This window comes from Nothobranchius furzeri, chromosome 5, assembly GCF_043380555.1.
Source record: "Nothobranchius furzeri strain GRZ-AD chromosome 5, NfurGRZ-RIMD1, whole genome shotgun sequence".
Taxonomy (NCBI): domain Eukaryota; kingdom Metazoa; phylum Chordata; class Actinopteri; order Cyprinodontiformes; family Nothobranchiidae; genus Nothobranchius; species Nothobranchius furzeri.
In genome coordinates, this window is record NC_091745.1 from 54,413,130 (window position 1) to 54,439,408 (window position 26,279).

Consider the following 26,279-nt stretch of genomic DNA (forward strand, 5'->3'; position numbering starts at 1 on the left):
TTCCTTTAGTCCGGAATAAACAATTTGACCTTGATGGGGGGTTACCACTAAATCCTTTTGTTTTTCCTTTTTTTATTCAGCCATTTCACACAATTCGGAAACACCTGAAAGAATGATAGGCCTGTGTTTATGATATTATGAATGAAATGTGCGTTAAATGGAAGAACATCAAGATGTGATTGACTTTAGCCATCTTAATACAGTTGATTCAGCCCCTACCCGCTCATTTCATTTGGACCCACCCAGAGGTGAATTCCCCTGCCGCACCCCTCCCCTTCCTGTTCTCCATACACACACGGTGCACGTGAAAGTTCTCAGTCAGCAGGAGCGCCTGCAGCTGCAGGGGGCGCCAACTTGCTGTTTCCAATCCAGACACTAATAGAAAACCTCGGTGCGGCGCAGATTTCTTTTTTTTTTTTTTTACTCAGCGCTTGTGCGCCCCTTTTGTGTCATGAAAAAATGCCGCCCCGGGCAACTGCCCTGTCTGCCCGTGTCTAAAACCGCTACTGCTTGTGCAAGACCCTTCACCCTCCCTTGCCTGCTGCTGGTTGGAAGGACTGGTGGTACATGTGCCCGACAGCCTCACCTCTGTCATTGTGCCCCGGGGCAGCTGTAGCTGCAATGTAGCTCATCACCACCAGTATATGAATGTGTAAGCGCTGTGGAGTCCTCTGAGTCAGAAAAGTGCTACACTAAAGAAACAATTAAACATTTTTTTTCCTTTGCTTGTCCAGGGTCTCAGAGAGTCCATAGCAGAGCACCGGCCTTTGATTGCGCGCCTATGTGTCACAGCGAAACGCTTGTCGGAACTAAACCCAGTCCAGGGAGATCGGTTCTACCAAAAAGCAGTGGAGGCTGAGGAGCAGCACAAAGCCATCAGAGACTGTGTCAAAGAGACCGCCACTCTTCTCGAGGAGTCTTTACCACGATTCACTCAAGTAAGAATGGTTCAAATGTAATGTTGGTAATGCAATATAAGTATTGTACACAGCAAATTCACTCAGTTAAACAGCTTCCTGTTTGTTTGGGATTCTACAGTTAAATGAAAGGATGACTCTCATCAAAGAGAGTCTTGACCGCCTGTGTGGTCGCATACAGACCCCCACTTCTCTTCAAGGCCTCACCCCGAGGATCCAGGAGCAGCTTCAGGACAACAAACAAACCCTTGCTGAGCTGTCCAAGCTGGAGTTAGGTCTCAACAGCCTCAAAACTCAGGCAGATGAACTGCTTGCAGACACCAAGGCAGCAGGGGATGGATCCATTGGAACAGGTGGCTGTTCTTCTCAAACATAACCCATAGTTACAAGTTATGTAGCTTTTTACTCTTTAATGAGGGCCCTGAGTAATACCCCCAATATTTCTGTGTTCTCAGCAATCCAGGGGCAAGTATCCAGCCTGTCCCTTCTATGGGATGAAACATATAAACAGGCGCAAGAGAGGGAGAACTGGCTGCTCAAGGTCTTGGATCTTTCTATGAAGTATTGGAGGGATGTCAGCGAAGTGATGACCGGTCTCAATGACGCTCAACAGGCTCTATTGGATCTCAATGCCAGTCAGGCAGACTCTGAAACAATCTGCCAAAGTCTTGAATCCATGCAGGTTTGTTCAGAAGCTCCTCAAAGATTAATCATAAGGAGCTAATTTCATAGTGAAACATATTATTACATAATCTGTTTGATCTTTTAATGTTTTAGCCTCTCAGGGAGTACATAGACAATTTACAGGGAGATTTGGACATCCTCGGGGTTCTTGGAATGGACCTGATGGTAGCATGCGGGGATACAGACAAACCAGATGTCACAAAGAGCATGGATGAAGTAAGTCGTTGCTATTTTCCGGGTCCTTTTGCCAATCCAGATGATGTGTTAACTAAATTCACACAAATCTGTTGTTTCAAAGCTTTATTGCACTTGGAACAACTTAAGCAAACTTTGGAGCGACAGTCACAAGAAGCTAGAGGAGTCGTTACAAATGGCTCTGCATTACCAAGACACCATGCAGGTCAGTACTGAAGCATGTGTTTACATACACAAACCTTTTAAATGTTCCACAATCATCAAAGCACATTAAGCTAGACTCTGGTTAGTGTAGTCTGAGCTGCATTATGTCGATCAGGCTCCTCACCTTGGCTCCACGTAGTGAGCTGTGAGGAGGGGTGTAGCGTGTGACAAGACCCAAACACGGAAGTGCTAGTGATGGGAGATGTCTGACACGCACTTAATCTAGGAACGCTGGTACGAGCCACAAGGATGTGGCGATGTTCCAGAAAGTAAAGGGAATGGGCTTACTGTTGGGAGGCTGCAGATGGTGTAGAGGAGCGTGGGAGCTCTGGAATCGCCCGGTGTGAGTGACGAGCTGTGACGATTAAACGAGTTGAGCTGTGGTTGTCCGACTTGAACTGAATCGGCGGTAACAGCCAGGGAGCCACCGGTCGAGGTGAGCATGGAAGCTCAGGTTGCACGATGTGAAGGAGTGAGCCGACACTGGAAAAGCTAAATCAACTCAAAAACACGCTACCGTGCTAGACGAGTTAACCAACCCGAACCGGGAATGGAACGCTAAGGCCACGGACAGAGAGCGATCCCTGAGCTACGATTGTTGTGAGGAACATCCTAAAATAGGGTGAGCACAGTGACGTGGAGAGGCAGAAACCAGTGCGGGGAATGCTGGGAAGTAGAGTTCAGGAGATGTCTGGTGTAGAGCGGGTGGCAGGACTGGAATTGTGACAATGTCATTCAGGCGTAGTCTAAAACTGCAGCTATTGTAAATAAGTGGTAGATCACGTTAGTCTCCCACATGGACACTGTATAAATTAATTAGGTTTGTTACTGGGACCTGGAAAGAGTAAATTAAGCAAATACTTTAACATTTAAGGCATTTTCCCCTCTTTTACCAGGGCCTGTTTGAGTGGTTGAAGTCAGCCGAGCTGAGATCCACAGAGGAGTTCATGTTAGGAACTGACCTGGAATCAGTCAAGGAGCAGCTATGTGATCTTAAGGTGAGCTCGTACAAAAACACACTCTTACAACCTGCTGTCAAACCAACTAAGCTTGTTTAAAAAGAAATAACAGCATGAATGAATAATTACATGGTATTTAATATTTAATTTGCATGGTTTTTCCCAGGAATTTAAACGGGAGCTGTACCAGAAGAAGATCGAGATGGAAAGTCTGGACCACCACTTTGTGTGTCGGCTGTCTCCTGGTTCAGAGCGCCCAGGCTCAATCTCGCCTCTGTGTGACTTCAGACGGCGCTGGGACAGCCTAGAGACAGAGACTGTGAACAGACAGGTGGGACACAAAAGCACCATTAATGCTGATGTTCTACTTTCTTCAACTCAATCCACTTTCCTAAAATGTTTAACTGCGTGTGACAAAATCTTTGAACACAACTTGTGTTTTACTTTCAGTTTTAACTACAGCATTTAAAAACTTTTCATCCATTTGTGCTTTCAGCATCAGCTGGAGTGTGCTCTGCTGGGTTTGGGTCAGTTCCAGAACACACTAGATGAGCTGCACACATGGCTCTCCCGAACTGCTGAACAGCTACATGCCAACCAGCCAATCAGCATTGACCTGCAAGCATGTGAAATAGAGCTGGCTAAGCACAAGGTTGGTGATGAGCTTTTTTATATCCAAAAAATCATCTCATCATGAATCTCTGACCTTCCGTGCTCCTCTCTTCTCACAGGTGCTACGAAATGATGTCATGTCTCATGTCCGCACTGTGGAGTCTCTGAACCAGGCAGGCAGGAAGCTGCTGGAGACTGGCTCTGGGGACAGCCCAAACAGTCTGCAGTCTCAGTTGGAGGAGCTGAATGAAAGCTGGGAGTTTGTTCGCTGTGAGACTGAACGCAGGCAGCTGGAATTAGAGAACAGACTAAGTCAGGTGAAGAAAACACCCTTCTGATTTTTGTTAGAATGAAAGAAAAAGTTTACTTATATTTTCTTTTGTACGTACATACAGTAGAGTAGTAGAAGAACGCAGTTTTCACCTCTGTCCAACTGCTGTTTAAAATCGCCATTTGCTGCCCTCTGGTGGTAACTTTCACAATTTTTACACTTGCTGCCCTCTGCAGAAATGCTTTGTGTGCAAGTGTGTGAGCAGGTTTGTCTGACTGTGTTATTGGTAAAGTATCTCATGGTAAATTTCCTGTATTTGTATAGTGCTTTTTTTAGGGTTCTACAACCCCCGAAGGCGCTTCACAACTCAGTCATTCACCCATTCACACACACGCTGGTGGGGATGAGCTACGATGTAGCCACAGCTGCCCTGGGGCGCACTGACAGAGACTAGACTGCCAAACACTGGCACGCTCGGTCCTTCCGACCACCCCGGCAGGCAAGGCCGGTTGAGTGTCTTGCCCAAGGACACAACCGCAACATTCTCTAGTGAGAGCTGGGATTTAACCTGCAACCTTCCAATTGCTGGACAACACGATCAACCTCATGAGCTACATTAACTTTTGCACCATAGTCAAATTTTTGAGCTTCACCTGTACTTTGGTTACTGCACACGGCTGTGAGAGAGAAACTGTCCCTCAGCCATAAAGAAAGCATGAAAAAAAAGTTAGTTTATTTCACTGATTTATTTTGGAATTAAACTGTCCTTTGGTCAAGTGATTGAAGGTGTTTGCAACTTTATAGTGTTCGTAAGAGTTCAGTATTCAGCCATCTTGTCACAGTCTCAGAGCACTACACATTGTGTAGAATTGTCTCCCATAGTTATACATGGAGTGCAGAATTATTAGGCAAGTTGTATTTTTGAGGAATAATTTTATTAGTGAACAACAACAGTGAAAGGAGCCAGTTGAGGTGGTTTGGGCATCTGGTCAGGATGCCTCCTGGACGCCTCCCCGGGGAGGTGTTTCGGGCATGTCCTGCCGGCAGAAGGCCCCCGGGTCGACCCAGGACACGTTGGAGAGGTTACATCTCCAATCTGGTCCGGGAACGCCTTGGGGTCCTGCCGGAGGAGCTGGTGGACAAGGCCGGGGAGAGGACGGCCTGGAGCTCCCTAGTTGGGATGCTGCCCCCGCGACCCGGACCCGGATAAGCGGAGGAAGACGAGACGAGACGAGAACAACAACAGTGTTCTCAATGAACCCAAAAAACTCATTAATATCAAAGCTGAATGTTTTTGGAAGTAGTTTTTAGTTTGTTTGTAGTTTTAGCTATTTTAGGGGGATATCTGTGTGTGCAGGTGACTATTACTGTGCATAATTATTAGGCAACTTAACAAAAAACAAATATATACCCATTTCATTTATTTATTTTTACAGTGAAACCAATATAACATCTCCACATTCACAAATATACATTTCTGACATTCAAAAACAAATCAGTGACCAATATAGCCACCTATCTTTGCAAGGACACTCAAAAGCCTACCATCCATGGATTATGTCAGTGTTTTGATCTGTTCACCATCAACATTGTGTGCAGCAGCAACCACAGCCTCCCAGACACTGTTCAGAGAGGTGTACTGTTTTCCCTCCTTGTAAATCTCACATTTGATGATGGACCACAGGTTCTCAATGGGGTTCAGATCAGGTGAACAAGGAGGCCATGTCATTAGTTTTTCTTCTTTTATACCCTTTCTTGCCAGCCACGCTGTGGAGTACTTGGACGCGTGTGATGGAGCATTGTCCTGCATAAAAATCATGTTTTTCTTGAAGGATGCAGACTTCTTCCTGTACCACTGCTTGAAGAAGGTGTCTTCCAGAAACTGGCAGTAGGACTGGGCGTTGAGCTTGACTCCATCCTCAACCCGAAAAGACCCCACAAGCTCATCTTTGATGATACCAGCCCAAACCAGTACTCCACCTCCACCTTGCTGGCGTCTGAGTGGGACTGGAGCTCTCTGCCCTTTACCAATCCAGCCACGGGCCCATCCATCTGGCCCATCAAGACTCACTCTCATTTCATCAGTCCATAAAACCTTAGAAAAATCAGTCTTGAGATATTTCTTGGCCCAGTCTTGACGTTTCAGCTTGTGTGTCTTGTTCAGTGGTGGTCGTCTTTCAGTCTTTCTTACCTTGGCCATGTCTCTGAGTATTGCACACCTTGTGCTTTTGGGCACTCCAGTGATGATGCAGCTCTGAAATATGGCCAAACTGGTGGCAAGTGGCATCTTGGCAGCTGCACGCTTGACTTTTCTCAGTTCATGGGCAGTTATTTTGTGCCTTGGTTTGTCCACACGCCTCTTGCGACCCTGTTGACTATTATGAATGAAACGCTTGATTGTTCGATGATCACGCTTCAGAAGCTTTGCGTTTTTAAGACTGCTGCATCCCTCTGCAAGATATCTCACTATTTTTGACTTTTCTGAGCCTGTCAAGTCCTTCTGTTAACCCATTTTGCCAAAGGAAAGGTAGTTGCCTAATAATTATGCACACCTGATATAGGGTGTTGATGTCATTAGACCACACCCTTTCTCATTACAGAGATGCACATCACCTAATATGCTTAATTGGTAATAGGCTTTCGAGCCTATACAGCTTGGAGTAAGACAACATGCATGAAGAGGATGATGTGGACAAAATACTCATTTGCCTAATCATTCTGCACTCCCTGTATTCATGGCATAATTTTTACAAAAACATAACTAAATTGTCATAAATGGATATAACTGAACATGAGCTGATGGGTTTCCCTTTGTGCCCTGAATTATTTAGCTTTCTGCGCATGTTTGTATCATCAAGTCAGATATTTCTGGGGATGCATGTCTTGACCATGGACGTAATTTTGGGGGGGGGGGGGGGGTTTGACATGTCCTCCCCACTTTTTCCAAAGTCAAGTTTTGACCCATGCACTTTTTACCATCCAAAACCAATATTACGCTATATTAAATTGACACTGGTTGAGCTCTAGGACCAAGCAGAAAACAACCATTTGTGTTGAAGCCCGTTTCCCATTAGAGCATACTGTAAAGATACCCCCCCCCCCCCCATCCCCTCCACTTCTAAAGTGAAAATTATTACGTCCATGATCTTGACAATTGTTGTCTTGTGAGTCTGAAACTGGAAAGTTTGGGAGTCACTTATTTAGAGAGCTACCATACTAGCGACCCATCACTAGTATGGCTATATCTCAGTCAGTTTTAGCGCTTTTAACCCTTTGATGCATGAATTATGAAATCTTCAACCATGATTTTTTAAACAATTTTTTTTCATTCATCTTTAGGTGTGAATGAAACAAATTTCAACAAATATTTTTGTAACATTTTGTTAATTTACAAATAGTTTATTACATGTCCATCTCAGTGGACAGCGTGCATTCTGAACATGGAATATGTTGGCTTGACTTGCTGAAGCTCAAATGGAGGGGCTCACATGCAATGAAGTCTTCAACAGCTGTGCTTAATAGCAAAAATAAATAAATAACAATTTTGAGTACATGTCCACTGTAGTGCCCATTATGCATCAAAGGGTTAAACTAGAAAATGATGTTTTGGTTGCTGAGTTTCATCTCCAATACATACTCTGAGTTCTAAAATACTGTACAAGCCCTTGTTATATTGTATTAGATCACACATAACATTATTTTCCCCCTGACCCAACTCCTATATTTCTCAACATGAAGTGATCTTAATATAGAACTCACTCATTCATTTTCTAAATGAACAAAATTTCATTGCACTGCTGTAAAAAATCACTTTCCTCAGTCACTACTACTGTTTGTGTCCTTATTTAAAGTTTGCTTTGTTTCATGTTAGGTGCAAGACGTCACCGTGGAGATTCAGGACCTTCTTCAGTGGCTGGATAACACTGATCTGAGATTAACCTCTTCCAAAACCATGTGGGGCATGCCCGATTCTGCAAGTGAAAGGCTCAGCGTACACCTAGTAATGCTCATTTAGTGTTAAAATATTTTATTAAAGAGACGTACTCATAAAAAATGACCTCACTGTCCATTGACTACATTTATTGTTCTCCTGCATCCCACAACAGGAGTTGTGCAATGAGATGGAGTCAAAGTTTCATGCCTACACACATGTGAAGAGTGCCATCCACAGGATGCTGGAGCAAAGCGACCTTGTGCGAGGGTCATGCACCGAGCACAGCTTATTCATTCTAGATCAAAAGTGGACCTCTGTTTACAACAAAGTACAAGAGCGCAAGGTAATTTAACTTTATAGTGTCTAGTCAAAAAAGCTGTCCGTGGTGACTTTTAGAGCGTGATTACATCCCAGGATGGTGCTCTAATTACAGGCGAAGCTGACAGAAGGCCTGCATCTGGCCAAGGAGTTTCACAGCAGCGTGCAGGAAATTCTAACAAAGATGAATGAGTGTGAAGAGTCTATCGGGCATCTTTCTCCTCCCAGCTTTGTTCTGGACACAGTGTCCACACAGCTGCAAGAACACAGGGTAAGCTTCTAGTAGTATGGTGGAGCAGGTGGTAGTACTGCTGCCACACAGCAAGAAGGTCACAGGTGTGAACCCTAGCTGCAGCTTTTCTGTGAGGAAAGTGCATGTTCCACCAGGCATGCATGACTTTTCTCTGGGTACTCCGGTTCTCTCCCACAGACCAGAAGCATTCATGTTAGATTACATCTCAATGAACAAATATAAACAATGTCATCACCCTCACAGGCTTTGTTGAATGAGGTTAACGCCTACAGCGAGAAGAAGACTTCTGTGGAGAACACAGGCCGCATGCTAACGGAGCTGAGCAGGAAGGAAGACTGTGATGTCATCCATAACCTAATCATGGCTGTTCAGGATCGATACAAAAAGCTCCACCAGCGAGCGTCAGAGAGAGGCAGGATGCTGGAAGAGGTGAAAAAGAATGTTAAACAGGTAAAAAAAAAGTGTTTCTTCCTGTTAAGCTACATTTGAAATGTGCTGAGGAGATGGAGATTACAATCAAATCTGTCTTTATCTGTCTCATTTCAGTTTAACGAATCTTGGCGGCTTCTTGTGGATTGGATGAGTGAGGTGGAGCAGACATTAGACACTCATAAAGAGATTGCTGCGTCCCACGATGAGATAAAGCAACAACTAACTGAACAGAGGGTGAAGCATCAATACAGTTTGATTGCACCTTTATGAACTCTCATACTTTAGTCACTTAATCACAGTTTCTTCATAATCAGGAGTTTCAGAAACTGCTAAGACTGAAGCGACCCATGTACGAGGCCACAATGAAGAGTGGCCGCAGCCTCCATGAACGAGCCCAGAGCAGCCGTGATCGGCAGCATCTGGAGAACCTGCTGGCTGAACTCAAGGACACATGGGACACCATCGGTGGCAAGTCCATTGAGAGGTGTGGACGGGTTGAATCAGGACATGTTCCTACCTTCTTATTAGCCATGTTGGTTCATGTGTTACTGAATGATTATTCTTATTCCTCAGACAACATAAACTGGAGGAAGCGCTGCTGTTCTCAGGAAGATTCACTGACGCTCTGCAGGCGCTGAATGACTGGCTCTACAGAGCAGAGCCCCAACTGGCCGAGGATGTCCCTGTTGGTGGAGACAAAGACACCATCAACAATCTCATAGACAAACACAAGGTACAGCTGATGACTGGTTTGTGATTGTTAAACCACATCAGAGCAGTGCATAGCTTACCTGCAACATGTGGTGTGCAACGTAACACTTTAACTCTTGAATGTCCACCTGAAGAACTGTCCTGTCTTATAGAAACTCATCTGCAGGTTTTTTTTTAAGGCCTTCCAGAAGGAGTTGGGGAAACGAGCTGGATGCATAAGGACCCTGAAGCGCTCTGTGAGAGATCTGACCAGGAGCAGCACTGCAGATGCTCACTGGCTGCAGGAGCAGATGGAGGAACTGGGGGGCCGCTGGGAGGCCGTGTGTACACTATCAGTCAGCAAGCAGGACAGGCTGGAGGCTGCGCTTCAGCAGGTACCACTCAAAACATAAAGACCTACAATGTTTAGCGGTAAAATCAGATTTCTGAGCTATAAAGTACAAATGTTTTAAAAATGTGTATCTTGCTCAGAAAACGTAACACGTATTCTTTTGACTATTTCAATAAAGTTTTTCTTCAAGGTTAATCTAGATAAATGTGCCTGTCATCAGACAAAACTCTTCCTCTCTTATCTTCAATTTTTCTGTTGTTCTCAGGCTGAGAAGTTTGATGCTATTGTTCACTCTTTCATGGAGAGGCTCACAGAGGCAGAGAGGATCCTAAAATACGGGATCATACCCGAGGAGGAGGGTGGTTTGCGTTCCTTCCACAAGCAACACAAGGTCAGTTACTTGGCAGCTCCCGAGAGGGAAATGCCTCGTTCCCATCTTATCGTCTCCTAGGAAGGCCAAATAGGCAGTCGCAGAAAAACGTAGGAATAGATAAGGAGTGAGAGTTTGGTTCAGGGACACATCAGCCCAGGTGAAAGGAGGACAGCTGTGAGCTTCAAGAAATGTTGTTGTTCTGGAAAAGAGCAGGGAGTTTTATATTCAACATTTTAAGCCACACAACATGATACTGGATGAAACTGAGGATATATTTCCCCTCCGGTCCCCTTCAGGAGTCACTGGCTGCTTTGCAGACTCAAGAAGCAGAACTAGAGAACATCCAAAATCTAGGTGAGGAGATTCTGGCCTTGTGTCACCCAGACTCAATAATAACGCTCAAATCTTGGATCAGCGTCACTAAGATCCGCTATGAGGAGGTGAGTGCTTTTGTGGTCAAATGACACAGAAACAGAAATGCCATTTAAGTCGCTAAGCACACGAGTCACAGTTGGAGACATGTGCAACATTTTCCTGAACCAGGTTCAGACATGGGCCCGGCAGCAGGGCCAGAAGATCCAGGCCAACCTGGCAGCTCTGGAGGCAGAAAAAGAAGAAGTCCAGAGACTACTGGACTGGATCTCATCAGCAGGGGAAGCTCTCAACCTCAAAAATCAGGAGCCTCTACCTGAGACCACAGAGCAGAACCAGGAACTTCTTCAGCAGCACACGGTACAGTTTGAGTCTCCCTAACATGCTGAGAAACTCAATAGCCTCATCTTCTCTACCAGAGCTTCTTTGTTTATAAATTAGTCCTTTCAACCCTCAATAGAAATATCTCCGTCCACACAAAAACAGTAAAAAAAACCCTGTCACATTACCAAGTATGTGTACGTGTGTGTGTGTATATATATATATATATATATATATATATATATATATATATATATATATATATATATATATATATGAAATATACACACATATGTATGTATGTACAAAAAAGAAATTGTTGTAAAGGATACTTGCAAAAAAAAAACTTGCGTTTTGCATCCTTTTGTGCTGCTATGTGGTTCTTTACTGCTTCTATTAACATTCCAAACAGGAAAAACACTCATCCTTACATCTCTTGTCAATGTTGGGAATTATGCGTCTGAAAAAAGCCTTTCAAAAAGTTTCAATTTGTGATGTCACAAATGGGGAAACTAGAATAGAACCACCTCTCGTGTGCTGCTGCTGGAAGAGCAGCGGCTGTACTCTGAGGAAATCGGAGCTTCTCAGCTTATAGCAGCCTGAGCAGGTTAAGGGTGTGCGTTGCCAGCTCTAGCTTGTTTTCCAAAAGTGACAGAGCCCTGAAACAGCTCATTCTTTAAAGTACAGAGACTGCTGATATTGCTTCATGTAAGAGAGATTCAGTTCTAATAATTTCATAAACATGCATAGTGTTAACCATAGAACTATTATAGCTTAAGATAAAAAGTCCTAATGCATCTCCTTTAAAGATTGAAGTTATTAACAACATGTATCAAACAGAAAAGCCTCAGCATTGCCCCAAAGATAAGTGTTTGCACAAAAAATTGGAATCAAAAATATACTTTTAATAAATAAAAGTATATAGAAGGTGATGTTTTGTCAGTACTTCTCTGTGTGTCCTTATTTCCACTGAAACATTTCTTATTTCATGTGCTGTGTAATCACTGATCAATGCTCTCTGCAGGTGTTCATGGAGGAATTGAACAAAAAGTTCTCAGATGTTGAACAAGCCACACACTCCTGTAAACATAAAAGTAGTCCCAAACACCAGGTTTCCCCGAGCAAGCGCCCACTCACAAGTAAGACATCATAATTTACATTCAGGCTGATGGCTTCATGACCAGAAGGTATCATCTGAAGTGGACTGATGCTTTGACACTCATGTGACTGATTCAGAGAGGAGAAGCACCGTGAAGCTCCCACCCATCATTCCGGTCCCCCTCGAACACCTGGACCCTCAGACCCCTCAGCTCAGTCAGCTGATCAGTCAGTGGCAGAAACTTTGGCGCCTGGCTGCGGCGAGACAAAACCGCTTGGAACAACATCAGCAAATGCTCAGAGAGGTTTCTGTGCCCTTATTAAATATTACTTTGTGGCCCACATTGAGCTTGGATTTGTGTTTTGTGGTTTGAGGCCAACAGACAGTGAAAGTTCTGATGTGTTTCTTGTTTTTCCAGATGGAAGAATTTGCTAACTTTGACTTCAATATTTGGCGAAAGCGTTACATCCAGTGGATTAGTCATATGAAGTCTCGGATTTTAGACGTGTTCCGCACCATTGACCGGGACCAGGATGGACGAATCAGCCTGAAAGAGTTCACTGATTATGTCCTTGCATCCAGTAGGACTCTCTTCTTGCCCCAAACTGTCAAACCAAAACTTCAATTCAGGCTAGATTTCTGAACTTCTTTTCCTCCTACTCCTTGATTGTAGAATTTCCAACCAACTCTCTGGAAATGAACGCAGTGGCAAACATTTTTGATTTGAACAGTGATGGCTTCATTGACTACTATGAGTTTGTCAGTGCCCTCCATCCCAGCAGAGATCCCTACAGGAAAACACTGGATGCAGATCAAATCAACGAGGAAGTAAGGACGCTGACACCTACATTTAAAAATGTGCGTTTAATACAAAACATGTCATTTTATTACATTTTTTTCATAGGTCAGCCGACAGGTTTCACTTTGTAACTGCCCCAAGAGATTCAACGTGGAGCAAATAAGTGCCAACAGATATAGAGTGAGTGTGCATTTAAACAAAAAAAACATGATCTGTACAAAAACCTGATCTATAACCGTGTGTGATGTATTTTATAGTTTGGAGATTCCCAACAGTTGAGGATGGTTCGAATCCTGAGGCACACGTTGATGGTCAGGGTCGGAGGAGGCTGGACTGCTCTTGATGAGTTCTTGGTTAAGAATGACCCTTGTAGAGGTTTGTATGAGCAGATGAAAGAGAGCTGGTACTACATCAGGTCCTAAGACTGAAGCAGATGGTTTGTATGGTTTGTATGGAAATATTTTAGAGAACTATTATAGATAGTAAAGAGATATTTGATTGGTTATTCCATGCCCCCCCATATCTATTTTTATTCACACCATTCAGCACATTTTTGTTTTAAGTACAGCTGATTCTGTACTTAAAGAGGCTTGTGAACCGTTATGAAGTGTGTTTCTATCTGAAAGTTACAACAGATAACATCTCGCCTCTTGTACTAAATACTGCACATAGCAGAGCCCATTAAGTTTCTTCAGGAACTTTACAGGTAATCTATCTACCTGTCTGTCCGTCCATCCCCCATGACCCGACCCCTGATAAATGGAGGAAAATTGATGGATGGATGGAAGATTGGATGGACAAAAGACCATTACGCTCAAATATTGTTCACAAATCTTTCTAAATCTGTGAGCACTTCTCCTTAGCTGAGATGGTCTATCCCATTTTCTCCATAAGACATTTCCCTCACAGGTGTGGCCTATCAAGTTGCTGAGTATATAGTATGAATTTTGCACAGGTGGGCCTTAGACTGTCAACAACAAAATACCACTCTAAAATGTGCAGTATGATCACACAGCACAATGCCACAGATGTCTTTTGAGGGAGCGTGCAACTGGCATTCTGACTGCAGGAATTTCTACCAAAGCTGTTGACCATGAAATTAATGTTAATTTCTCTACCATAAGGCATCTTTTGAACTTGAATAATTTCACATTGATAACTTGGTTGTTCAGTTCATTGTTTTAACAGGTGTGGCTGATAAATAACAGGTTTTATTGTGTTCTCTTAACTTCTGCTATCTGTTTACTGTCAACAGTAAAGGGTCGAACCAACCTCAAGATCAAAGAGAAGTACTTGTCGCCGACTGGAAACACTGCTAAGGGTTTGGCTGTGAGCAGATCCAACTCAAGCCTCAGCCTGTACAGCAGTGCTTCCGCTCCCACCAGCCCCATGACACGGAAAGTAAGCATGTATACTTTGCACATATTCACTTATGACACTTATTTTACGGAACCTGTCTTTACATGTAATAATTGTTCTACAACAGTGGTTCCCAAACTTATTTAGCCACACACCCCCTTCTATGTCCCGACCATGTCGACGCACCCCCCAGCCCCACATCAGGACATGGCAATATATATATATATATATATATATATATATATATATATATATATATATATATATATATATATACAGTTGTGGTCAGAAGTTTACATACACTTGTAAAAAATATAATATAATGGCTCTACTGAGTGTCCCGTTATTTCTAAAACTCTGATTTTTCTCTGATAGAGTGATTGGAACAGATACTTCTTTGTCACAAAAAACATTCATGAAGTTTGGTTCTTTAATGTCTTTATTATGGGTTAACAGAGAAAAGTGATCACATTTGCTGGGTCACAAATATACATACAGCAGTGCTAATATTTGGTTACATGTCCCTTAGCCATTTTCACTTCAATTAGGCGCTTTTGGTAGCCATCCACAAGCTTCTGGCAAGCTTCTGGTTGAATCTTTGACCACTCCTCTTGACAGAATTGGTGAAGCTCAGTTAAATTTGATGGCTTTCTGACATGGACTTGTTTCTTCAGCAATGTCCACATGTTTTCAATGGGGTTTAAGTCAGGACTTTGGGAAGGCCATTCTAAAACCCTTATTCTAGCCTGGTTTAGCCATTCCTTTACCACTTTTGATGTGTGTTTGGGGTCATTGTCCTGTTGGAACACCCAACTGCGCCCAAGACCCAACCTTCGTGCTGATGATTTTAGGTTATGTTGAAGAATGTGAAGGTAATCCTCCTTCTTCATCATCCCATTTACTCTCTGTAAAGCACCAGTTCCATTGGCAGCAAAACAGCCCCACAGCATAATATTCCCACCACCATGCTTGACTGTAGGCATGGTGTTCTTGGGGTTAAAGGCCTCAACTTTTCTCCTCCAAACATATTGCTGGGCATTGTGGCCAAAAAGCTTGATTTTTGTTTCATCTGACCACAGAACTTTCCTCCAGAAGGTCTTATCTTTGTCCATGTGATCAGCAGCAAACTTCAGTCGAGCCTTAAGGTGCCGCTTTTGGAGCAAGGGCTTCCTTCTTGCACGGCAGCCTCTCAGTCCATGGAGATGCAAAACACGTTTGACTGTGGACAATGACACCTGTGTTCCAGCAGCTTCTAATTCTTGGCAGATCTGCTTTTTGGTGATTCTTGGTTCACTCTTTACCCTCCAGACCAATTTTCTCTCAGCAGCAGGTGATAGCTTGTGTTTTCTCCCTGATCTTGGCAGTGATGAAACAGTGCCATGCACCTTATACTTACAAACAATTGTTTGCACTGTTGCTCTTGGGACCTGCAGCTGCTTTGAAATGGCCCCAAGTGACTTTCCTGACTTGTTCAAGTCAATAATTTGCTTTTTCAGATCCATGCTGAGCTCCTTTGACTTTCCCATTGTAGCGTTTGTGGGCGTTTGTGTCCAATGAGCCCTATTTACCTGGCCTAAGAGAAGTCACCCGCTGTAGTCACTCATAATCACTCACAAGAAGTTAAGAGGCCATGCTATGAAGCTCAGTTCACTGACACGTTTCTAAGTCACCAAAATTGCTAGATCATGTTGCTGTATGTATGTTTGTGACCCAGCAAATGTGATCACTTTTCTCTGTTAACCCATAATTAAGACATTAAAGAACCAAACTTCATGAATGTTTTTTGTGACAAAGAAGTATCTGTTCCAATCACTCTATCAGAGAAAAATCAGAGTTTTAGAAATAACGGGACACTCAGTAGAGCCATTATATTATATTTTTTACAAGTGTATGTAAACTTCTGACCACAACTGTATATATATATATATATATATATATATATATATATATATATATATATATATATATATATATATATATCAGACGTCACGCTAAACAGTCACTCGACAGACAGGGTTAAAGAAATATGATCAACCTTTTTCCCCATCACTTTCATTTTTATGTTTATGTATTATGTATTTTTGAAATGGTAATGAATAAACATTAGATACCATTACAATTTCCTTTGATTTAATTTTAAATCAATATTTAGAGTGCCCAGGTAGCAAATAAACAATGCAATTTAACGGTTTTCTTAAAGCGGGAACGTTTAACCAGAGCTCTCTCCTTCCTTCTGCTCTGCGTAAACCTGAGCTGATCACCTACTTGTGCGTAATCAAATGTCTAAAGGGGGAAAGATAGAAAAGCTATAGCCATGACGTTCACTTCTGCCTCAGACCGACTTATTGCTGTTTTATGGTGTGCCTGAATCTGCGATCAGCTGCCACACGGACTAGAATAACAAATGCTGCAGTAACATGAGTTGTGGTCAGGTTCATGAGGAGTCACTGGCTGGAGCGGACCCGACTTTAATACGGCATCCCAAAATGGAAGCTAATATCTTAATTTGACCTTGAATGAAAAATGTTGTTATAAAACCTCTTAAAAGTTTTTATCACGGAAGTGGCAGAGCTCATTTCTGCCTTCAGTCTGACGGCGCGGCGCAGCATGCGCTTGTTGAATCAGTATGTGTGTGTGTGTATGTGTGTGTGTGCGGCACAGCTCCTTGAGCCGCTCCAGTCACCGCTTCTCGTTATTGGCGCTATTTAAACCAATGCTGTAAAATTACTGCTGCCCAGCCCAGATGTGCTCACATGTGCACCCGTGAGCCGTGGTTCCGCTGGAACGCGTCTGACCTCTGACAGACGCACTCTGAACTTCAGATCTTCAGCGCGCTGTTTAGTTAGCGCTGACACGTTTAGTCAGTGTGTTAATATAATAATGCTAAAATGCTCAGATGGGAATCATTTCTTGATTTATTTTGTTACATCCACAATGTTCTGTGTGTGAGGTTTACAATGTCAGAACACCTGCATGAGACAGGGTGTTAATTACAATCTGCCAGAATGACTCACCACCTTCAGATTCCTCCAACATCGTTAAAAATTATCAAATACGGAACATTTCTTGCTATTGACAGCGTGCGCAGGTCAGAGTGCTGAAGCTCGGAGTGCATTATTATTATGAAGCTTGGGCACATGCGGAGGACACACACACACACACGCACGCACGCACACACACACAAGCAAAATATACTCGTTTTCAATTGCATTTAATGGGCCCACTTACTTTTTCTTAGGCCCACCCACAAATGTGTTTCTGGCAATGCTAATGGTGACTTTTGACCATCGACAGACTTCTCTGAGCTCTGCAGCCATTACACTTTTCACCTCGCGCAGCCCCTAGCGGCAGCTCGCGCACCCCACACTTAGGGAATCCCTGTTCAACAAGAACCCTGAACTTTCACCTGATTGCTTGAAAACTGGAATGTGCAACATCTATTGGAAAGCAACAAAGTTTAAACAATCATTTTTAGAAACAATTTATTAAAAATTTACTTTGGAAATCTAAACAGTGGAAGGCTCTGTGACTATGACTCATGCTATGCTTCTGGGCTTAGGCGTTACTCCGCAGAAGCTTCTCAGGTGACCGGTGCCTCCGTCCGAGGAGCTCCATAGCTGCTCTGGACTCTGATTTGCAGTTTGTCCCAACAGGGGAGGACAACTCCCTCTCTCCCCCAGGTCAGGAATCTGCTTACTCAAGCATCCTGTAGAGTAGCATGTTTTGGTAACCCTTCTCTGTTTTTTCAGATGAGGCTGAGAGGTCACCCACATGATTACCTTTGTGTCTGAGCACCTCATGTATGATGCAGCACCAGAGCCAAGCCCAGCCTTGGAGCATCGGAGAACATAGAAAATAAGGAACAGGGTCCAAGAAAGCTCTCCAACAATGGCAGCGAAGGGTCTGTAGGAATCTGTATGAAGAGTACATCTTTGTGTGGACAACAACCGGTTGAATGATGGGTTGAATATTTTACTCCAATAGCATATCACAAATGTACCTGACTGTGTAGAAAATAGGACGATCTGCATGGATACTTGATGCATGGTAGCCTTGCTTTGTGAGTTGCTTTTGTTGAGCTTGAAGTTTAAGCTAAGGCAGACACTAAACATACAGCTAGAACTCGCATAGATGGCATGTGGAGGTGTTTTGCTGTCTGACTGTCCAAACAAAGAACCCACACATACCAAAACCGTGACTGCTACAGTGTGCTGTCCTCGTGTGTCCTTCATGCCAACGGGGTTGTTGGCAGGCCCGTGTTGTTTTTGACTCTTTTTGTTCTACGCGCTGGGCACACATATTTTCTATTCAATGACATTTTAAACACTGGAGATTGTGAAAAGAAAAATGCACTAAAACTCGACAGAACATTGTTGAGTTGTAGAGGTTTATTTTCTCAGGACTGGTTTCGTCTTTGGATGGATGTATTTCTGTGGAACATTACTGTGAACATGTAGACATGCTGTTCTGTTATTTAGGAAACTCAAACTTCTAGAAAATGTTTTTCTTTTATCACTTTTTCATGAATATGCACTTTTTGGTGACTGACTACTGTATATGTTTGCTTTGTTTAGACTGAAATTTGACAGTGGACAATATTTGAATACAGTTCAAACCAAACTGTATATTTGCCTGTGTTCACAAAAATGTTTTTAATGGGACTGCATTGAGGATGATAATGAATCATTTTCCATTTTGTGAATGTCTTTTTACTGGTTTTGATTCAAAAATGTTCATTCCGTTCTTATAAAATGTCACTCAACTTTTATGATCCTGGGAAGAGAGAAATATTCAATGTTTGAGCAGAAAGCTCCATTTTCACTGTTGAGGCCATTCAATAAGCTTTTTGTTTTATACTCTGTTGTTTCATTATAAAATTATAAATGCTTCTGAATGTAACACTAGTTCTACCTGAGGTCAAAAATGGTTGCTTATTGAATTTTCTTTATGCACTCATCAAAATGATCTTTTTTTAAGGTTGAAAATGTTTTTAATCTGTTTGGTAGATTTTACTCTTCCCATATTTAGAGAACGATGATATTAAACCGTTTTCTACAAAGGCAAAAGACAGATTTTACTTCCATTGCTATGCATCCTGCTCTTTCTGTACTGTAATTGTCTCTGGCCCACATTCTGATGTCACATTTAGCAGAATCGTAGAAGAATGACTTGTATAAACAAAAAGGTTTTTGTAATAAAGTCACTTGTATTTGTGATAACTTTTATTAGCATTTTAGTGTTTTTGCATCAGAGGCTTCTATGAGGATGTAAATGACCGCTGGAGTAAAACAGTAGTTAGTAAAAGTTGCATTTGAACCAATATGTGCATGACAGAGTTAGGGAGATAATAAATTAAGTAGTGAGACAATTACATTTCATCAACTGGGCTGGCCAGGAATCTTTCATTTTTGCCATTTGGTGAATTATCTACACATGAAATCAAAGGTTTATAACAATTTTATGGAAACACAATGCAAAATATCTCATTTATCACTTTACAAGTAAGAAATAATTTTCTTTGTTTTTTACATTAATCTCACTCTTTAGTTTGGTTATAACCTCCAATGAAATCAGTTCTACATACCCATGTAGGGAGTGTTGGGCCTGATCAGCACATTTCATACACATCATAGCTGAATCATAAAGCAGTCTGTTAAATGTAAGTTAATAGCTGCTTTTGAACAGAAAATCCATTTTGATACCTGCTAGATTGATTTCTATTCTCGGCACCTTGTCACAGTTTGTTTTTACTCAGGCCAGTGCACACTTGTTTTTTAGGTTCTCATTGCAACTGAATCAGTATAATCAGAACCAGTACCACAGAACTGCGGAGATCATGATAACAAGATTTAAAAAAGAATAAAAAGCTATAGATTTATAGATGTGTAATTGTGGTATATCACACAGCATTACCCTAAACAACAGGGATGTCCCGATACAACTTTTCCGCTTCCGATGCTATACCGATATTGCAGCCTTAAGTATTGACCGATAACAATATCAATCCGATACAATATCAGCACAAATCATACAGGCTTTAACCTATTTGAGGCTTGATTAAGAGATATTACTCAAATGGAGAAAGAGAATAACAGTAATTATGAAAAAAGTGACATTTTTTTATTTACCTTCGGTTGCAAAAATGTGAACCTTAACGGACTGCTTACATCGGAGATTTTTGATTTCTCCGATATAATCTGAGACAGTGTTTTGGGGCCGATATCGAATTACTTCTGATATTGATATCAAAACGGGACATCCCTACTAAACACTGCACTCCAGAACTATTTTCTGCAAAAAATCCAGAATGTTGGGCACAGCTTTGTGATAGCGGTTACCCATGGTGTGCCATGTTGAGGGGTTGTTTCAAGTTAGGTGAGTGAGAGCGCACTGGAGGCAACCGTGGGAGCAAAAATAAAAAGCCTTTCAGTGCTTGGGAGACAACAGGGACAGCAACACAGGAGGACCAGCAGACAGGCAGGATTAACAAAACTAATGCAGACGGTCCAACAAAACACACAGAACTAACAGGGCTAAAATACATGGTGATTAAGGAATGAGAGGCAGGTGGGACAATTCACAGACACCGGAGTTGGGAGGCAGGGAACAGACTGTGACACAACACGGAGCTAAGCTGCAGCTGTTACACACCTGCTTAGACTCTATTAAAACCTGGATGGCTGGGAGCTTTCTTCAGCTGAATGAAAATAAGACTGAGATCCTCATCTGTGCCCCAGACAAGCTGGTTCCCAAAGTCAGAGACTCTCTTGGCCAGCTTGCTTCTCACACCAAACCCTCCGTCTGGAATCTTGGTTTGACCTTTGACCCAGCTCTCACCCTGGATTCTCATGTCAGTTCTCTTGCTCGCTCTTCCTTCTTCCATCTCAGGAACATTGCTAAGCTGAGTCCCATTCTGTCCCGCTCTGAACTTGAGACAGTTATCCACACCTTCATCTCCTCACGCTTAGACTACTGTAACTCTCTTTTCACGTGTCTGAGCAGAACCTCCCTGAACCATCTACAGGTGGTTCAGAATGCCTGTGCTCGGCTTCTGACCAAGCCCTCCAAACACACCCACATCACCCCGCTTCTCCTCCAGCTTCACTGGCTGCCAGTCAACTTCAGGGTTCATTTCAAGATCCTGGTTCTGGTCTATAGGGTCTTACATGGACAAGCACCATCTTACATTGGTGATCTTCTTAGTCCCTACACCCCCAGCAGGTCCCTGAGGTCCAGTGATCAAAGCCTACTGGTTGTGCAGCGCACCAGGCTAAAGACCAAAGGTGACAGATCATTTGCTGCTGTGGCCCCCAGACTCTGGAACTCTCTCCCCCGAGCCTGAGATCAGTGGACTCAGTGGTCTCCTTTAAAAAGCAGCTGAAGACTCACTTGTTCAAGCTGGCTTTTGTATGACCTTCTTCACCACTCTCTCTTTATTCTGCTCTCCCCACCTATTCCACCTTCCTCAGGATCCACTGACTTCCCTCTTTCCTATTCACTCTCAGCCTTTATTAATATCTTTTAATCACATTTGTCTATTTTTTGCTCATTTTAAATATAATTTTAACCATTTTCGAAATTCTTTTTTATATTTTTACTTTTTTTTGTTTTTGTGAAACACCTCATGATTTTTATCTTGAGAGGCGCTATAGAAATGATATTTTCTTCTTCTTCTTCAAGCCATCATGTCCTCTCATTCTATGCTTTTGATCATGTTTCACTTGCTGATTTGGATAAACTGATCGGGTCCATAAGGCTCTCAGGCTCTGCAGCAGACTCCCTATCTCCAAAATTGTTACATGGGGTCCACCCTGAAGTGAGCCCTGTCGTTTTGAACATTATCAACAACAGCCTATCCTTTGCAGTATTTCATGTGGCCTTTAAAAAGGTGGTGGTTCAGCCACCATTGAAAAAACCTGGTCTAGATCAAAATTACTTTACAAATTTATGTCTAATCCCCAAACTTCTATTTCGGTCCAAGGTTTTAACCCTCTCAGGCTCAAAATAAGTTTTGATAAATGGACAAACAACTAAATCCTTCAGGGGTACTTCTGATTTAAAGAATGCTCATGAAATACGTATGTGGAGAAACCAGGTGGGTAGGTTTTAATGTTGCATATCTGCAACGCCTGCCTCCAGAGGGTTAAAGAAAAAAAAAAGCTCAACTTTCAGCTTATTTAAAGAACAACTGCCTATTTGACCTATTTCAGTCTGGCTTCAGGCCCTCACACAGCACAGAATCTGCCCACATACAGTACAGGCCAAAAGTTTGGACACACTTTTTGACTGAGGTAGTCCTTCAAGACTTTTGAAAAACCATTTCAGGTAATTACCTCTTGAAGCTCATCAAAGGCCAAGAATGTGCAAAGCAGTAATCAGAGCAAAGGGTGGCTTTTTGAAGAAAATAGAATAAAAAACATGTTTTCAGTAATTTCTCTTTTTCTGGTTAAGTACACAACTCCACGTGTGTTCATTCATAGTTTTGATGCCTTTGTGAGAATCTACCAATGTAAATGGACATGAAAATAAAGAAAACACATTGAATGACAAGGTGTGTCCAAAATTTTGACGTGTACTGTATGTGTGCTAAATGACATCTTGGTTGCATCCAATACTGGCTCCCATGTCCTCTTACTACTGCAGGACCTTTTTGCAACATTTGATACGGTCATTCACAGCATCTTGATAAATAGACAGGAATCATAAAAATAAACAATCAATGATGAACAAGAGTCTGCTTCTAGACCTGCAGAAAGAGAAAACAAAATAAAGGGACACACAACAATACATCTAGAGCAAGCTATCACTGTGTCATCCTGATGAGGAAGTATAAAATCAACATTTTTTTTCTGAACAATCACACGATAATAAATCACAGTGCATTAAGTGCCAACCACAGCCTTAAGACATGTGTTGAACGTGCCCAAGTCCATACTTATGAGAGCACCATGTGAGCACCTGTGTGTGTACACGCGCTTGTATATGTAAGGTTTCTCTATAGGAGCATCCAATAGTGAGTGTGAAGGGCCACAGATCTGGTCCCAAAGATGTGTAGAAGATGGAGGGAGCTCCAAGCCCCAGAGATCCAGTGGCTGCCCCAGAGATCCAGGGGCTGCCTAAGAGTGCAGGGACCCCAGGGAGACTGTAACCAGATAAGCCCCTGCCCTCCTCGAGAAGCACAGGGGATTGCCCCAGGGGGCCTTAACCAGCAGCCAGCAGAGTCCCGGGAGATAACAGCGACAAGTCCAGAGGCCCACCCGCAGCCTCCCACCCCAAAACCGGTCGAGCTCGGAATCCAGCGACCCGGGACCCAGGGGCGACCAACCCCACCGGGGACTCAACAGAGCCTAGGGACTCAGATCCCACCAGGCAACCACCAGGATCGATCAGACAGATGCCAAAAATCTTAAACCCCTGACCCGAGAGTGGCGAACACTTAGGCAGACCAAGGCACCACACTCCACACCTAGTGTGGCAGGGGGAGGGTAGGCAAAGATGCGTAATAGCACAAGAAATCCCTGGAGAGGGGAGGAGTCCAAGGCCCCACCTGACATGTACAGTCATACACAGACACAGTCACACACTCCCTCCCTCATGCTCACACATACACATACAACTTAAGACTTAAAAAAATGAATGCTAGACATCCACTCATGCTCCCCATACACACCCTATTCACTCTGGTCCCGGTACTGCTGCACAAAGGGTACACCCATCACCGGTCCCCAGAGTTTGTCCCTTTCTGCTAGAGTGATGATGAGCAGGCACCCCCGCCCAATGCCGAGCAAAGCAACCCACCACTCCAGACCCCAACCAGAGGGCCAGCTCCCACTCCTAGCCTCCAGCCCTGGGAAGCCAAGCAACAACAGAGGTGTGCTGAGATCCCTAGTCTCCTTCTGCCTGCTCCAATACAGTGTTGATGAATGATGATGAGGTGTATTCCATGGCTGTGGTGAGCAGACAGTGCAGGAATCGTCTGGCCTACAGCAGCTAATGCATCCACACAACCCCACTTCGCCCCACAGCCCTCTGTGTCTAAGTGCAGTTCAAAATTGGAAGTGGTCACCGGCACTCGAGATGAGGCTGAAAAATTCCCTTGCCAAATGCCGTTGAGTGTGCTCTCTCCCAAGGCCCTAAGTGTGTGTTTGCGTGAAATGTTGTTGGTGGAAGTGTTTAATGTGCAAATAAAATTGAGGGGCAGGCTGCCACAGAAATGTTGAAATGGGATCTATACGTGCACCTCCTGACTTGCCCACCCCCCAAGGTCCTATGTGCATGTTTGTGTGATGATGTGAGGGAGCAGGAGGAGAAAAATGTGTGTGGGGATGGGAGTAATGGCTGATTGGCCTAAGTCCTCCAGGGAGCCAGTGGCCCCAATAGGCACCCCCATTCCCCAAATGCCACCCAGGGCATGGAGACCCCAGCCCATCTCGCCAGGGCCCAAAGCAGCAGCATCGCAGAGCCCCACGGAGTCCGAGGGCACCAACCCAGCCCCACCACAGCAGAATATCTCCCCCCCATCCCTGCATTTGCACAACTTCCAGAATATGTAAGACATGAGACATCCAGGTAAGGTTGGTTCCATACTGAATATTCCCTCCCCCGTGATGGGACAGATTGTTATTATTTCAGAGGAGCCAAAGTGCACCTGAGGCCCCTGAGCCTGGGCCAGGCACTGCCGCGTGTTCCCACCTTCTTCTTGGCAGCATATAAGTCAGGACCCAGTCCCCAAGGCCCCACCCAGACCCCCACACAGGGCCAGCCGCCCCGCACCCCGAGCTCCCAGACTCCCACCCCAGCCCCAACAGCTAATTTTCTTAAAGTGACTCTGGAAGGTGCTAAAAATGTGTTACTACCCCTTTGTCTGGTCTAGGGATGAGAAGGGGGTAACATATAAAGCATGTGCACAATGGTAAAATCCAACAAGGTTTCTATTTCAAAAAGGATTTAAATATATAAACGATATATATATATATATATATATATATATATATATATATATATATATATATATATATATATAAAGAGAGAGAGAGAGAGAGAGAGAGAGAGAGAGAGAGAGAGAGAGAGAGAGAGAGAGAGAGAGAGAGAGAGAGAGAGAGAGAAAGAGAGAGAGACATAAACATACTATAATATAAACGAACTGGAACGGCCCTCAAAGCTGAACTAAAATGAAAACTAACATGAACAAAGATCTTAGACGTTTTACAAACACACACACCAAATGAATTTTACTTTAACTGCAAAGCTTTAAGCTATGTCACACACATACACAATGGTGGCACAATTGTTAGCACTGTTGCCTCGCAGCAAGGAGATTGTAGGTTCGAAACTCGGCTGCAGCCTTTCTGCCTGGAGTTACATGGTCTCCCCATGCATGCGTGGGTTTCTTCCAGGTACTCGGGTTTTCCCTTTAGGTTAACACATGTACGTCACTTTAGATAAAAGCCAAATAAATAAACATAAACAAACGAAAGGTTTCTACTTACAAGGCAACTTCCTAACACTAATCCATTTTAACAAGCACTTGCAATAAACCTGAGCTCCTCTTAACATTTACAAACACCCCTGACCGAAGCCTTCACTAACTTTTGGGTTCTTACCCATTAGCAACAACATGCTGTTTAACCCTGTATGGCCAAGTCTCAGGCCCTGTCCACACGTAGCCGGGGATCTGCCAAAACGTAGATATTTTTCTACGTTTTGGCCTGTCATCCACACGAAAACGGAGTTTTTTCACACGAAAACGGATCTTTTTAAAAACTCCGGCCAAAGTGAAGATCTGCGTTTTCTCCGTTTTGGGTGTCTGCGTGTGGACAGACAAAACCGGAGTTTTAAGGTCCGCAACGTCACTTTCCGCGACAAAAAATGCTGACATCACGTGTGCGACCTGTGTTTACACTAGCCGACATCATGGAAGCCCTCAGAGCTGCGCTCTGTCACTACCCGATCCATCAATTGTCCAAGCGCTTTTTGCTTGTTTGTTTTTGCAAGTGGAATTACTGCTCCTTGCGGAAGACCACAGACGAAGGACGAGGTTAAGAACGGGGGAAGTACTGCCGCCTACAGGTCTGGCATCTCCATAACAACGTATTTATCCGGATACGTGTGGACAGAGTTTGTTTTTAAAACGAG

General features: G+C 43.4%; 1 protein-coding gene across 3 annotated transcripts in view; it reads left to right on the forward strand.

Annotated features, from left to right (window-relative positions):
• The window catches only part of macf1b (microtubule actin crosslinking factor 1b), a 48,942-nt gene extending 30,882 nt beyond the window's left edge, over positions 1 to 18,060 (forward strand). For all 3 annotated transcript variants that reach the window (XM_070550927.1, XM_015949415.3, XM_015949413.3), the window contains 29 exons: positions 735 to 938; positions 1,039 to 1,270; positions 1,373 to 1,599; positions 1,695 to 1,817; positions 1,900 to 2,001; positions 2,897 to 2,998; positions 3,126 to 3,290; positions 3,456 to 3,611; positions 3,691 to 3,888; positions 7,714 to 7,842; positions 7,949 to 8,119; positions 8,210 to 8,365; positions 8,591 to 8,797; positions 8,894 to 9,013; positions 9,094 to 9,263; positions 9,353 to 9,512; positions 9,670 to 9,864; positions 10,087 to 10,212; positions 10,491 to 10,634; positions 10,738 to 10,926; positions 11,912 to 12,026; positions 12,124 to 12,290; positions 12,405 to 12,567; positions 12,660 to 12,814; positions 12,891 to 12,965; positions 13,043 to 13,160; positions 14,041 to 14,186; positions 17,704 to 17,824; positions 17,894 to 18,060. In XM_070550927.1, the coding sequence (XP_070407028.1) occupies positions 735 to 938; positions 1,039 to 1,270; positions 1,373 to 1,599; positions 1,695 to 1,817; positions 1,900 to 2,001; positions 2,897 to 2,998; positions 3,126 to 3,290; positions 3,456 to 3,611; positions 3,691 to 3,888; positions 7,714 to 7,842; positions 7,949 to 8,119; positions 8,210 to 8,365; positions 8,591 to 8,797; positions 8,894 to 9,013; positions 9,094 to 9,263; positions 9,353 to 9,512; positions 9,670 to 9,864; positions 10,087 to 10,212; positions 10,491 to 10,634; positions 10,738 to 10,926; positions 11,912 to 12,026; positions 12,124 to 12,290; positions 12,405 to 12,567; positions 12,660 to 12,814; positions 12,891 to 12,965; positions 13,043 to 13,160; positions 14,041 to 14,186; positions 17,704 to 17,824; positions 17,894 to 17,919 (4,362 nt within the window). In that variant the 3' untranslated portion in view covers positions 17,920 to 18,060. The remainder of the gene's footprint in view (positions 1 to 734; positions 939 to 1,038; positions 1,271 to 1,372; positions 1,600 to 1,694; positions 1,818 to 1,899; positions 2,002 to 2,896; positions 2,999 to 3,125; positions 3,291 to 3,455; positions 3,612 to 3,690; positions 3,889 to 7,713; positions 7,843 to 7,948; positions 8,120 to 8,209; positions 8,366 to 8,590; positions 8,798 to 8,893; positions 9,014 to 9,093; positions 9,264 to 9,352; positions 9,513 to 9,669; positions 9,865 to 10,086; positions 10,213 to 10,490; positions 10,635 to 10,737; positions 10,927 to 11,911; positions 12,027 to 12,123; positions 12,291 to 12,404; positions 12,568 to 12,659; positions 12,815 to 12,890; positions 12,966 to 13,042; positions 13,161 to 14,040; positions 14,187 to 17,703; positions 17,825 to 17,893) is intronic.
• Positions 18,061 to 26,279: the final 8,219 nt, after the last annotated feature.